This window comes from Poromitra crassiceps (assembly GCF_964638095.1).
Source record: "Poromitra crassiceps genome assembly, chromosome: 5".
Lineage (NCBI taxonomy): Eukaryota > Metazoa > Chordata > Actinopteri > Beryciformes > Melamphaidae > Poromitra > Poromitra crassiceps.
Window position 1 is genome coordinate 27,479,324 of NC_139642.1, and position 12,500 is coordinate 27,491,823.

The following is a 12,500-nucleotide window of genomic DNA, read 5'->3' on the forward strand; positions in this document are numbered from 1 at the left end:
TTTAAATAGTGAGACGGTCTAAACCTAGCTTCCTCCAGTGGGATGTGGCCCTATAGGGAAGGATCTGCTCCATCTGATTTCTTAATGAGGAGTCCCAATGCAAGGCTATATAATGATTTGTAATTTAGAAGCAGGACTTTCATGCATTTACAGGGAGCCGGTGAGGACAGACGATGACAAATCTCCCCCATTATTATTATTATTACTCATGTGGCCATTTTCACCTTCAAATCATGAATGGGGCGAGGGGTCTGTCTCTAAAGGTAACAGGACACTTATCTCTGGGATATTAACGGTAATGGTGAGGCTATGGAAACAAGCCATTACAGTTGATACTTTTCTGTCTATTGCAGCAGTAAAAAACGCTGCTCGTCATGGCCTTTGCGCACTGCCGGTTTCAATGACTAATATGCAAATCCATGGCAATCTACATTCCATTCCATTGGAATCACAGGCATCCCTGAATGCAGGTGTTTGCCTGTGAAAGGCAAGGTTAATAAAACAAAATGGTTTCACATTCAAATGTCCAAGAGTATTGGATGAGCCTGTAACGGTGTAGGTGGTGATCCTACTGTGGTCTGATGAAATAGAAGGTGGAAAACCCTGTTTTATCCTCTGATTAAACCAGACCCAGAGTCATAGAGATATAAGAGTTGCGTCATTCACTCCAATGGATTTCTCCCCCCTTATTTTACCTCGCAATAGTTCCCGGAAGTAAGGTTCTGGATTAAATAGCGCTGTAGAGTTGCAGCAGAACGTACCATTTGTGATGTACTGTACTTTGAAAGGCTAAGAATCAAAGAATCAAATTGAATAGTATCAGCTTTATTTTATGCATTCAAACATACTTCCTGGAACATACTCCCCTGCACACACTATAGCTACGTGAGTCATGTGACTATCAAGCATTCTGGACCTCCGTTGGCGCCACTCTCTCTTTAAATCACTCTGACCACCAGACCCAATCAGAATTGTGATCAGTGACCTGTGCATGTGTTTCAGTCACTCTCTCCTATAGGCTCTGCACATCACATAGCAGCATTAGTGGAATATAAGAAACCATAAAAAAAGTACACATTTTCTCTTTATCATAGAGGCTCTATAGTTTTCGATTTGATGTAAAAAAAAAACGGGTGACATTCAAGTACGTAAGGTCAAGACGTGATAAGCGATTGCAAAGTGTGAGTTTTCTTTTTGTCCAGCCAAACAGTGGCACTTGATAACATTATTGGTAAGTATTGGTAAATACTTGCCCTTACATAGTCGCAAATGCCACTCACCTGGCTGGCAGTGAGTAAGAGCTGAAAACAGAGACGTTCCGTCAGATCTCTAGACAAGCTACTTCACAAAATAAAGGGCACGGAGAAAGTCTCTTTGCAATAGCACAGAAATGACTTAAAACAACACGGCCAACAGGATTGTATCTATGGGAAGCAAACACTGCCATTTTTTATTACTTGGCTGCGGCTACTGGAGGTATAAAGACAATATTTCTCTCAGGCCTAAACCAGGGCCTGTAACAAACCAATGATTACAAACACATGGCCTGTGGCCCTGCTGTAAAGTGATAATCAATTCCGCAGCTGCTTTTTTTTTTTTCCTCTCGAGCTGTTTGCGAAATTGAAGTAGGAAGGTGACAGCCATGCGTAGGTGTAATGAAACTACTCTCCAAAGGCCAGGTGAACATGTCAAGACTCCTCACATGTGTGTGTGTGTGTACACACACACACACACACGCACGCACGCACGCACGCACACACACACGCACACACACACGCGCACACACATGCACGCAAACACACCCGCTCTTCCAGGCCAGTGCTACAGGTAAGGAATTGTTGCGGAGGCTCTCAGCTGCCGCCACCGGCGAGATAACAGCGACACAGCAATCCCACCATGATGAATGAGCTGTGATAGGCACTGAAAATTGCTCCTTGGTGGCTTCCGTAGTTTGGTCCGGGGACTCTATCGCCCCAAAGTGAAATCAAAGCTCTGCGCTCGCCCAATTATTTCGTTCACACCTTCTTTTCTGTTGTGAAAACATTGTCTCATTTGTCTCTCTCTCTCCCTCGCCCCCAAAACAAACACACACACACACGCACGCACGCACGCACACACACACACACACACACACACACACACACACACACACACACACACACACACACACACACACACACACACACACACACACACACACACCCTCCTGTGTGAAATGAAACGTTCCATCTGAATCTCAATCAGTCTCAATAAGGCCAGTGGGCAGTGAAATATGGCAGTTTCCCTCACTCCCATGCAGAGCTCCACAGCTGATAACACACACACACACACACACACACACGCGCACGCACACACGCACACGCACTCCCCTCACTCCCAGTGCTCCACAGCTGATAAGCAGCCACGCACTATAACACATTGGGCCATTTGGTTCTGCTTACCAGCCACTTTACATCTTATCTTCTGACTCATCAGCTATCCAGAGGGGATGGGGAATGAAGATGTGTGAGCAGAGGTGGCTCTCTATTTCCTCTTCACTATATTTACCATGACATTCCAAAAGTATTGCTGCCAGTGCAGAGGCCATCTCAGCCATCATATAGACCAGTGCTGACCAATTTGGGGCCCGCGCTCTGTTTGTTTTGGCCCGCCACGGTCCCCCCCCCCCCCCCCAGAATTTATCCAGAATGCAACTCGGGCTAGTTATCAGATATCTGCACTGATTGCAAAGGGTGGACGAGCTTTTTCATGTGGTGGCTTTGTGAAACAGTGTCTGAATGTGGCTGCGGATACTGTGTTCACTCCTGAGATTGCATCCCTGCAAATTGTCATGGCAAATTGTTTACAAAAGATGGACAATAAAGCTGATTTTCAAAGTACCTTGAGGATTTTTCAAGTTGTGAATTAAGTCAAATTTCTCTCTTGATTACAAAGGTGGAAAATACAACTGTTTTTAACTGGGTGTTTACTGATTAAATGTTTAAGCTCCCCACAAATGCAGATGTTTTAATTAAATATATATAACCAATTGCAAATTATTACAATTACCAAACAGATAAAAAGTAGATTATTATATTGAAATGTTATTTTAGATTTAGAATGTAAATTTTCTATAAAACACAATACATTTTAATGTAATTCCACAACATTTATTTTTGGCCCTCGGCCCTCCACCCAGCTTGAGTTTTGGCCCTTCATGGGAAAGAATTTGGGCACCCCTGATATAGACTATTATCTTCATGTGTTATCTTAGAGGCCATGTAATTTAGATCTCTACTTTGGCTAAAATAGCTCAGTGTTGTGCATTTGAAAAGACTTAGAGGGTTGGATTGGGTTAATATGTTATGTAACATGCACTACTTACAGTAGCACAATGGAACAGCTAGCATGATTATGACAAGCTAGGCAGTAGAAGTAGCAGTGTGCCTCAAGGTCAACAGAGGCTGAGAATGGCTGACGTGGTGAATGATTGCCTCCCGCTGATGTATGGTGATGCAGTCCCATCTGGACACACACAGCATCAGCATCATCTTCTGCTCCTAAGAGACCACTTAGTCTCCATCTGAAAGCACTAAATAGAGCTACCTAGTCACATGGCGTCGTGGTTGAGCGAGTGATTTTCCCCATGTTAGCCACCTGTCTACCTTCATTCTGCTGTTGATTACAGCAGATCTGTCTCAAGTGGGCCCATTATCTTCTATGGGCTGAAGCAAGGATCCATCATGTGATTGCTATCAGCAATGAACGTTTCAACCTCTGTGTTGAAAAATCATTTTTTTTAATCATCAGAGACATACGTTTCCATGACGACACCTATACGATATGATCAGAACAGCTCGTTCCGCTGTCACGATGATTTGACACGTCAGGTACTCGCTGTGTAGTTGTATTTCTTCCACCTCTCTGCTCTGTCTGATCCACTGCTCTTTCAGGCCTTCGCACTCTTGGGGAATCTGTAAAAATGCTACACAATTGATTACAATCAAGCACCAAATCATTTTTTACCACGGAGAGCTGGCCGATCGATTGAAAACAGTAATGTGCCATACAGTGCCATGGTCCTTTACTGAGCTAAGGATGTGATGTACCCAGTCCCCCCCTACTTTTCCTCAATTTAAACATGCAAATCCAATTTAGTTATTAATTTCTATTGCATTGTAATCTGATTAATTGAATCAGTGGAACCATATTGAATCCAGCTAGTTTGAGTACGACTACTTTTGGGTGCTACAAATAAACGGCCACAACTCTTCTGGAACCACGATGGCATTAGGATTATCAGGTCTATTCGTTTTGATATGGTCATTTACTGTCAGCCATAGACTGTCAGCTGCATCACCTTAAAGGTCCTTACACACCGAGCACGTATTTTTCGTGCGATTAATTCGCACGTCAATAATATTTTCCGAACCTATATCAGTCAATGCAACTGTGCATACCAACGGCGAAGTTTCGCCCAGCGTTATTGCGGTGTTTATTTTTTCGAACCACGTTCGATTTTTCAGAAATTCGCTTCCGACACATCTGTGGCTGTGATTGACAGGTGGGTCAAAACTCGCATTGCAATTCCGTGCTGTATATTCGCATCGCTCCCGATGTGTAAGGACCTTTAGACTGGCCTAGGAGTTGAATTTAGGGATTAGGGGAACTCGATATCGATATGAAAAGGTATTTGTCCTCACAATTACAGATGTGTGTGTGTGTGTGTCATCGTGTGTGTGTGTCATCGTGTGTGTGTGTGTCATAGTGTGTGTGTGTGTCATTGTGTGTGTGTACTACTCACTAATATTGTTGTGATAGTGAGCGTAGTGTTGAACAGGGAGTCCGTCACATTGATTGATGGGAGCTTTTTCTCCATGGACAGTCCATCTTCTGAGTGCCACTGGCCAATCTGCAAAGAGAGCACGCACGCACGCACGCACGCACGCACACACACACACACACACACACACACACACACACACACACACACACACACACACACACACACACACACACACACACACACACACACACAAATCAGCCATCTCACCAGCTGATAAAGGCCAATAAAAAGAATCCTGTGCATTTCCTTGCTCCTGCGTTGTTAAGGAGATTCAGCGTGACCTTCACGAAGACGCTGGTGAACAGAACAGAGAGGAACAGAGAGATTAACATGCGGCAGGAGAGCCGAGGTGAGCGGAAAAGTGAGAGAGAGAGGGTAGGATGAGACGGAGACAACACGTGTCTGGCTCCTTGAGGAGCTAACACAGTCAGGGCCATGTGTTCAATCAGAGGCAACAGAATGCATTCATTAAGTCAATTACCGGCAAATCCTGTGGTGCACAGCCGCATTCTAATTCTCCTCACCGCTCAAGTGGCTTCACACCTCCACCTCACAGCGCGTCTTTCCTCCCATCCTCTCTCTCTCTGTCTGCCTCATCCCCTGTTCATTCATTCATCCTCTGTCTGTGTCATCCCCTGTTCATTCATTCATTAATCCTCTGTCTGCCTCATCCCCTGTCCATTCATTCATCCTCTCTGTCTGCCTCATCCCCTGTTCATTCATTCATTCTCATCTGTCTGCCTCATCCCCTGTTCATTCATTCATTCATCCTCTCTCTGTCTGCCTCATCCCCTGTTCATTCATTCATTCATCCTCTCTGTCTGCCTCATCCCCTGTTCATTCATTCATTCTCATCTGTCTGCCTCATCCCCTGTTCATTCATTCATTCTCACCTGTGCTCTATCTAGCCTGTGGTCCATTATCCATGCAGTGTGGATGTTGATGACAGTGTGGCTATAAACAAACTCTTTGTTCATCTACTTTGTCCTTCACTACCTTTGATGCATGCATGCCTCTTCCTGATCCCACTTTATACCAGGCAGGAGCTTTGTCCCCTTACCTTTGTTCACTTACACATTCAACCAACTTTCCCAATGATTCATTTCTCACTACTGGGTGCTTTAATTCTTTATTGTGGATCCCCATTAGTCTACACCAAAGGTGAGACTACTCTTCCTGGGGTCCTGGGGTGGTGTAGAGGGAAAAGACTCGACTACCACTGCAGAGACCCGGGTTCAATTCCCGGCAGCGGTACTTCCGGCTTGGTCAGATCTTCCTACAGACACAATTGGCCGCGTCTGCGGGTGAGAAGCCGGTGGCGTATGAGTCCTGGTCGCTGAGTTCTCAACGGGCCTGAAAATTCAAACCCGACCTGACCCGGCCCAAGTAAGTTGAAGCACGAGCCCAACTCGACCCGACCAATTAGCAAAAAGTGTCAGAGCGAGCCCATCGGGCTGGGTCGGGTCCAGTCGGGCTCGGGCTGAAACTGAGAACTCTCCTCTGGTCGGTCGGGGCGCCTTTTCGGGAGGAGGGGAACTAAGAGGAATAGCGTGATTCTCCCACGCATTACGTTCTGTCGGTGAAACTCCTCACCGTCAGGTGAGAAGAAGCGGCTGGCAACTGCACATGTATTGGAGCCGAGGAAGCATCTGCTAGTCTAAAACTCTCCCCAGATCGGCAGAGGGGCTGGAGCAATGACCGGGACAGCAGGGGAAATTGGCCAAGAAAATGGGAGAAAAATACAGAAAAAAATAACGATAAGATAAGATGATTCAGATGTATGTGATGCTGGTGACATAACAGGCAGAACTATGAGTGAAACCATGTTCCTTGCTGTGAATAATGATTGGTCCAGCCGTCCCTCAGCTGCACTGCTGTGTACAGTCAGTGTGAAGCTGTGACCACAGCAGCGGACGCGTTAATGGTCCCCCTCGTCTGGGCGGAGAAAAGATGGCAGCTAGCGGACATTATACTAGTGCTGAGCAATAAAGCTAATCCATTTTCCACAGTCCTCCTCCTGCAGAAACCATCTCATCTCCACTGTTGTCATGGTGGTTTCACAAGGAGCGTCTTCATTTATGTGACTGACACACAAAAGCTACAGTAGATACGCAAATGTCAATAATTAGACAGCAATTTCTGCAGTTGTTGGTAGCCTACTGAGCAAGATGCTAATGTGTTAATTAGTGTTTTGTGTTAATACAACTTATTCTCTGTAAAGCTCTCTGATACATGCTTGTAATTAGGGCTATACAAATACACTTGACTTGATTTAACTTGTCTTGATTTAACTTGTCACTATTTTAAAAGTAATTAACACAAGTCATCCTACCCACCGTGCTCATACTGAAATCATCCTGTATGTTGTCAATATTATGCAAATGGGGAAAAGGCAGCACTTTCATGTAAGAATTTCTTCGTATATCTATGTATAATTAATAATTTAAATCACATTAGCCTTTATCTAGACGATCACTAATGTATTCATATGCACTTTCATTTAACATACACATAGTTACTGTACATACTGTACATAGACAGACGCAATATTCAGATAACCTGTAGCTTACATGTGCAGCTCCTTTCTATCTCACACTGTGCCCTGTCACTGTGTCACTAGGTCCTGTACAGAGCCAGAATAACAGATAGGTTGTCTGCAGAGTAGCCTTCAAATGTGCATCAAGACAGATGTAATCTGATGTGTGTCCTATAAGTATCTTTGACTTTCTGTTCATTGCATGTAAGCCTGTGTATCCATTCGTGAATATACAAGAGTGCATCTCTTGGCCAAGATCTATGTTAACACTTTCAGTGCCACGGCCCTTGGGCAAAAGGTTGCTTGCTGTGCCACATAGGCCGCAATGCATTTTAAAACAGTCATATCATTTCTTTAATAATTACTATGTAAACACTGAACACGCACAAATAACGATGAGACTCTCTTCTATCACCTGCAAAAAAAAGTTTATTGATCCCATTTTCCGTTCTTTAGTTATGAGCCGGAGAAGATAGCTTGATTAGACCAAAAACATCCCTTTTTTTCTACGAGCTGAGATAACGACCCTTTTGTGAAAGGAAGCATTTCAAGCACATCATTGACTCATTGCTAATATTTTCTGATGTAATGCTGCAGCTGCCTGCGGGTCTGTTGTATGCTGTAGTGTCCTGCGTGCCCCACCTCCCCCCCTCCTCCTCCCCCCCCCCCGTTGTGGGAGGAGTAGCTCTCTGCTCTGCTCTGCTGTGAATGCGTTTGCTCTCTGCGTGTGCTCAGCAGTGAAAAGTCCGCTAGTCCAGCTTTTTTACACCCGCGTGTATGTCACCATGCTTCCAGTTGAGAACTCCACGGCTGATTATGCGAATGCAGCGAATGCAGCGGACACGAGGTGCTCAATTGTGACAGCAGATTGGCTGCTGCAGGGGCACAGCTACGTTATGCTTCAATGAAGCAGCTGCATACGGACGGATGCGATGCGATTTCCTCTTCCCAAACGACTTCTTCTGTGTGTTTTACTCTATGGTTTTACTCCACTTTCTCTCATCTGGAGTGCGCTGTCGCCACCTAAGGGTTCTGTAAAATAGGTTAGACACATTCAATAGCTATCATATTGTAAGAGGCGATGTAAGAGGCATAGATCGACACCCCCCCGTCAAAAAAAAAAATTCGAGTTATTGACGCCATTTGGCGTCGCTGGCACTGTACGGTAAATTTCTAATGACGCCATATGGCGTCGCTGGCACTGAATGTGTTAACACATTCACTGCCAGACGTTTTTTTTTTACTGTAGTTAGCTTCTGCCAGAGGGTTTTTTTGAGGATTCTGGCTCATCTTTCAAGACCCGAGGATTCTTTTCTGCTAAGATTTTGTGAACACACAATATCTCAAAAGAACTAATAGAATGTGTGCTTTCTCTGTCTAAAAGAGTTAGTTTGTAGAGTTAGTAGTTATGTAAGCATTAGCAGTTGAATACAGCATGGTTTCAGCGTCAGAAAAATTATTCAGAGATAAACGGCTTTTTGTGAAATTCGATAGAACAGTCACTTTAACCATTCATTTTTGGCATCAGTAAGAGTCAGACATCTAAACAATAGTTTTGAACAGTCATTTCCTCCATAACAGCAGGAAACCCCCCTCTGCTTCCAACTCCTCCCTCCGTGTGTGTTCTCCTCCTGCCTCCCTGGCTCTCCAGCGGGCGTGTCACAACGAAGTTGCTGCTGCCTGGCTGCTGCCTGTTTGAGCGGCCGCTGTTTGAGGAAGTCTGGGTGGACTCGCTCGTTTCGTGGAGTTTTGGTTGAGAGCTTTGATGCGATTCTGGTCATATTTATGCTGCGTGTTTCAAAGTGTGCATCCAATCTATTCTTGGAACCCCCCACCGTTGCCACCGCTGTGCATCAGCGCGAAAGTGAAAGCGTTTTCGCCATCAATTTTACAGTATGAGAACGGCTTCGTCGCGCTTTTCCCTCCAGTTTTGGGTCGCCTCTTTCTACTGTGGAGAGACATGTCGACACTCAGTGGGTCGGTAAAATAGATTATACACATTCAATACCTCCAATTCTGGTGTAGGAGACGTAAAAGGGTTAGATCAACGTCCCACCGTCAAAAAAAAAAAATCGATTCTGAGAACGTGTTAACACGTCCTTGGCAGTGAACGTGTTAATACATCATTTAGACGACTTCTGACTCCTGGCTCCATCTTTTGATCTCAAGTGGTTTTCTTCAAGTGGTTCATTCACTGTTTTACCTTTTGGCTGTTAAATTCCATTCTACAACAATCCCTGAAAACAAAAGTATTGTTAGGCCTGACAGACACAAATGATTTGCATTTCATTGACACTCACACTTTACTTTAGTTTCTTGCATAAACTGGTTATCTAAATATTGTCATCCATTACTTCAAGACTAGTAGTGTAAAAAAGATACTGACTCTCTCTATTCATCAAGAATATTACATACTGTAGGAGTACATGGGGAAATGAAGCATCTACTGTATTTTTCAAACACGGTAATGAAACATTGCTGAGGTGAGGTGCAATTCATGCCATCCTAACGTGTCAATAGATTACATGCTAGGAAAGCTTCTGGTTGATTGAAGTCAGACTAGAGAGCACGGAACCCGTGTTTCAGGCTTAAACCTAATGTCAGACTAGAGAGCACGGAACCCGTGTTTCAGGCTTAAAGCTAAAAAACAGAAAGCTTGGTCATGGCAAGTTTCCCACTATTTGTTTGAAGGCTAAATTGCCAAAATTCTCAAGAGATTTCAAGTTAATCAGTGGCTACAGTTGAAAGCCGTTTACGCACTCTTCCAACACTGAACTTCTGATGCGAGCGGGGGGGGGAGAAAAGGAAAAGAGAACTCCCGGAATCAAAGATTTCCTCGGAGAATATGATCAAAAAGCTTGCCTTCCATTTCCGCTGGTGCGTTTGTTGGGAGAAATAGCACCTATAGCTCACATAAATAGATTACAGTGGCAGCTAGCCACACCACTGCACACACACACACACACACACACACACACACACACACACGCACACACACAAACGAACACACACACACACACACAAACGAACACACACACACACACACACACACACACACACACACACACACACACACACACACAAACGAACACACACACACACACACACACATACACACACACACACACAAACAAACACACACACACACACACACACACACACACACACAAACGAACACACACACACACACAGGCTCCACACTCTACTGATGACGGCCGGAAGAAACAGACAGGGAGAACATGTGCGTACAGCGGGACACAAAAGGGACGTGTGAAATAGGCTGCTCAGCAATCAGCGTATGCAATCAGGACATCAAAGCCCAGGGAGGCGGTGTGGAGGCCTGGGCTCAGCAGGTGTCAGTCAGGGTCTGAGCATACAGGAGAGGGAGGGGGAGAGGGAGGGTAACTGGGTGGGGTGGCACTGGGACTTCAGCCCACGGACAGGAGATGGAGAGAAGAAAGAGGAGGAGATGAGGGAGCTGTGAGCAGGAAGGGAGGAGAGGCGCACGCCGGCGGGGGAGGAACTGGTCGCACGGTGGCCGCGCCGTCAACTCTCTGTGAGCTGAGACGGGATGCGTGTGGCTCTCTAGCTAACAGGAAAAAGGAAGGAGGATGCGCACAGCAGCTACTGTACAGGAAGCAGATACATGTACAGTGGCAGAAGACACACCAGTTGCCCATGACAAGTAGAAGGATACTTGCCAACCGTGAGAGTTCAAAAGAAGTGCGATTTCAAAAGCAAAGCAGAGGCGTCTGCCACCCCCTGGGGACATGTTGAACAAAAATGATGGTGCGTGTTTTGCTGATAACAATTTGATTTGATCTTTTAATGGAAATGTCAAAATCTGCCAACTGATGATTTTAGCATCTAATTATTTAAAATGCTGCAGAGAAAGAACAAGAAAGTAATGTCAGATGTATGTATTTCAGCAAAAGAAAATAAGATAAAAATATAAACTTTCCAGTTTTAAATGACCTTTGTGTGACCCTTCGACTATAAATTTATGATTTTACGAGGTGCACTTGAATGCATCATGAAGTCCCTGTCGGCACCTGCAGACGCTCAATCGATTTTTAAAGATAGATAGTGCGGCCGCACCTCCGCAGTGGAGGTGAGAAGCGCTCTTCCCGTGCATGCCATGGAAACGATACATTTGGTGTAGCTGTATTGTTGTCCGGGTGGAAACAATAGAGTAGTAGACTTGTACAAGCTGTACAGTTCAAGAAACTGATTATGATAACGAAACAGAAAAAAAGTGTGTCACTTAGATTTCTAACTATCTGGGAGCCGTTTCTGACCTACCTTGACGAGGTTAGGGGCGACGGGTGACTCGCCCGGCTGGTTTCTCATGGACCCCTTTTGTGAGATCCCATAACATCTTTTACAAGCACATAAGCACCTTATGCAGCTGGTAGCACCACGTTGTAATAGTTGTTTTTGTTTGATCGTGTTCTGAAAATTGCAAAATAAAATATATAAAAAAGAAATAAACCTTTTCATGTCTTAATTATTCTCATTGAGACTTTATGTCAGTGATACACAACCCCCTGTGTGGCCCGGGATGGAATTGCATATTTTTTTTTATTTTTTTTTACAGTGCACCTGAACGCAACATGCAAGATACCCGCTGAATAAGTGTCCAAATGTTCATGTCATTCTGGCCAATACTCCACTTCTGTTATAGCATTTCAGTCTGGAATATGGAATAGCTTTCAATAATCTATGATTTAGCTGCTCGCTACCCAGGCACTTATGTATGTACTTAACTAACTTAACCTAACTAACTATCCGGTGTGCACAACATTGTCAGATTAAACTCCGGCTGACACCCCAAAAACCTACAATCCGCTACAGAAAAATTTATATTGTGGCCCCTGGGCAAAGTAAGTTGAGTATCCCTGCTTTATGTGATAGATTTCACTTTTTGGCATTGAGTGCAGAGTCTAATGGTCTGAGTGGTGATTGATTAATCAGAGGCCAACAAAGTCTGCCATTAATCTGAGACACAGGTTAGAACATCAGTACTATCAGTCATAAATTAATCTGAGACACAGGTTAGAACATCAGTACTATCAGTCATAAATTAATCTGAGACACAGGTTAGAACATCAGTACTATCAGTCATAAATTAATCTGAGA

General features: G+C 44.5%; 1 protein-coding gene across 1 annotated transcript in view; it reads right to left on the reverse strand.

The window, feature by feature from the left end:
• grik4 (glutamate receptor, ionotropic, kainate 4) overlaps window positions 1-12,500 on the reverse strand; it is a gene marked incomplete at both ends in the record, with an annotated part of 259,314 nt that overhangs the window by 38,165 nt on the left and 208,649 nt on the right. The window contains one exon of the mRNA XM_083637925.1: window positions 4,784-4,891. Coding sequence (XP_083494051.1) covers window positions 4,784-4,891 — 108 coding nt within the window. The remainder of the gene's footprint in view (window positions 1-4,783; window positions 4,892-12,500) is intronic.